At 32.5% G+C, this 1,873-nt stretch overlaps 1 protein-coding gene across 1 annotated transcript; it reads left to right on the top strand.

Moving 5' to 3' along the window:
* Positions 1 to 772: 772 nt before the first annotated feature.
* On the top strand, positions 773 to 1,854 carry Tsp_12890 (hypothetical protein; the record flags this gene model as incomplete). Its single annotated transcript, XM_003367266.1, has 3 exons — positions 773 to 1,079; positions 1,246 to 1,593; positions 1,792 to 1,854. Coding segments are annotated over exons 1-3 (718 nt in total), but the record flags the coding sequence as incomplete, so codon positions are not given.
* Between the last annotated feature and the right edge of the window lie 19 nt (positions 1,855 to 1,873).

Genomic DNA, 1,873 nt, shown 5'->3' on the forward strand with positions numbered 1-1,873 from the left:
CCTCATAACATTCGAGTAGATATTTAATTCATTATCTATTTGTTGACATATTTTATTATTTTCTTTTTCAAAAGTTTTCTCTATTTTCACGCAATTCATAACAGTGTTTGTTATAAATTAAATCGTGCTGCTGTATTTTAATACAATTAAATGAATGTCAATATTGGAAATAAAATAAAGTACCAATATAAAACATGAATAATTTAAATCAAAATGATTGAAGTTCAAAAGTTACAAACCACTTTGCTTGCAGCAAAATTTTAGTTATTATGGTGAACATTATTCATGGCAGAAATAATTGCATGTGCCAGGTAGCAACACACGGCTGAGGTGTCATCTAACGACGAACGAGAACATCAAGCTCGTCGATTAAGGTGAATTGCTTTTCAACATGAAGTGTTTTCTTGTCCAAAGCTGTCCAAATGTATCCCTGTCCCTGGATAACATAAACTTCACCATCTGTAGTTTTAGAATTTTACAGAAAACAACACTAATTACTAATAAACTTTTAAAATGATGTCATCCCCGTTTTCGAAGGTAATATTCATCCTCCGGAATGCAAAATTTATTTGCCGAACAACTGATTAACGCGAACAGATGCGTGAAATTTGTCGAGATCTTGCAAACCGGAATCAATTGTATAACACGCATGAAAAGATAAATTACATTTAGATACAATGTTAAGGCAATGGTCGACTCTTGCAATAATGTGCTTCATAAATTGCTTCGTAAGTCTAAGTGAGTTGAATCTTTCAATGAAGCATTTAATGTGATGTTTCCTCGTCAGCTGGTCGATTGCTCGTGGATGTCATTGTATATTCCAAAATTGGACACTACCTGTGTGTTAACTGCAAAAGAAATTCGCCACGAGGACGTTCTTCACATTAAACAGGCCTATTGCAGTATGGAAAGTTGTGTAGCTGATTGTTTCCAGCTTTCACCTTCCTGTAATTTAATCAAATACAGTCCATTTGCAAAAGTGTGCAATTTGTATTACGAAAATGCAACTGATCATATTTTGCTACCAATCGACCAGATAGGGCAGTCGATGCATCTTCTACTGCACAGCTGTCACGAAGGTATGATACTTATCACTTATGAAAAATTAAATTTTCTACCATACACCAGACAAAACATTTTCCATTTTTCGCATAATTTTTTAAAGTAATAAAAACCAGAAAATTTACAAATGAATGTTTAAAATCAGAAAATAAACTGTTTGATATATTTTGGTATTTTATTTAGACATTTCAAATATTCCTGCAGGAATCATAGTTCAAAGTGTATATCAGAGGAATGATTCAGCAACAATACACACACCTTCTACACACAAGAATTGCGAGTTTTTTGGGTTGCCTTTTGTAGAAAACTTTTATGCTCAGCGCATTCATCTTATTGTAACATCTTCTCTGAAACGCTGTATTGCTTTTTGTGAAGCACCTACTTACACTTCATGCAACAGCGTTTTGTTTTCTGCCCAAGAAGGAACCTGTCTTCTTCTATCTCGAGATAGAAATTTACCATTACTTGGGGGACTTATACCGACTCTACAGACCTCTGCACAATTTTTTATTATTTTAAGATGTTATAACGGTAAATGAAAATACGATTATTATTTCCAAATTGTCAGAGCATTGATAAAAAGTTCAGCAAAATCATTTGTATTTAATACTTCGTAATTACTTCTTATTAACATAATATTTATGAGTATTTGTTAGTTATACAATTATACAGCAGCATGACATTTTCATTTTTATTATTATGCAATAATCAGCATATTTTCTTTTTAAGATTTCGATTTTCCATATGCGTATTCCATCCCAAGGTTGAAAGAAATAGCCCCAACTGTTTACAGTATATTTAATCTGACAGT

Source organism: Trichinella spiralis, assembly GCF_000181795.1.
Source record: "Trichinella spiralis strain ISS 195 chromosome Unknown Scfld4558, whole genome shotgun sequence".
NCBI lineage: Eukaryota > Metazoa > Nematoda > Enoplea > Trichinellida > Trichinellidae > Trichinella > Trichinella spiralis.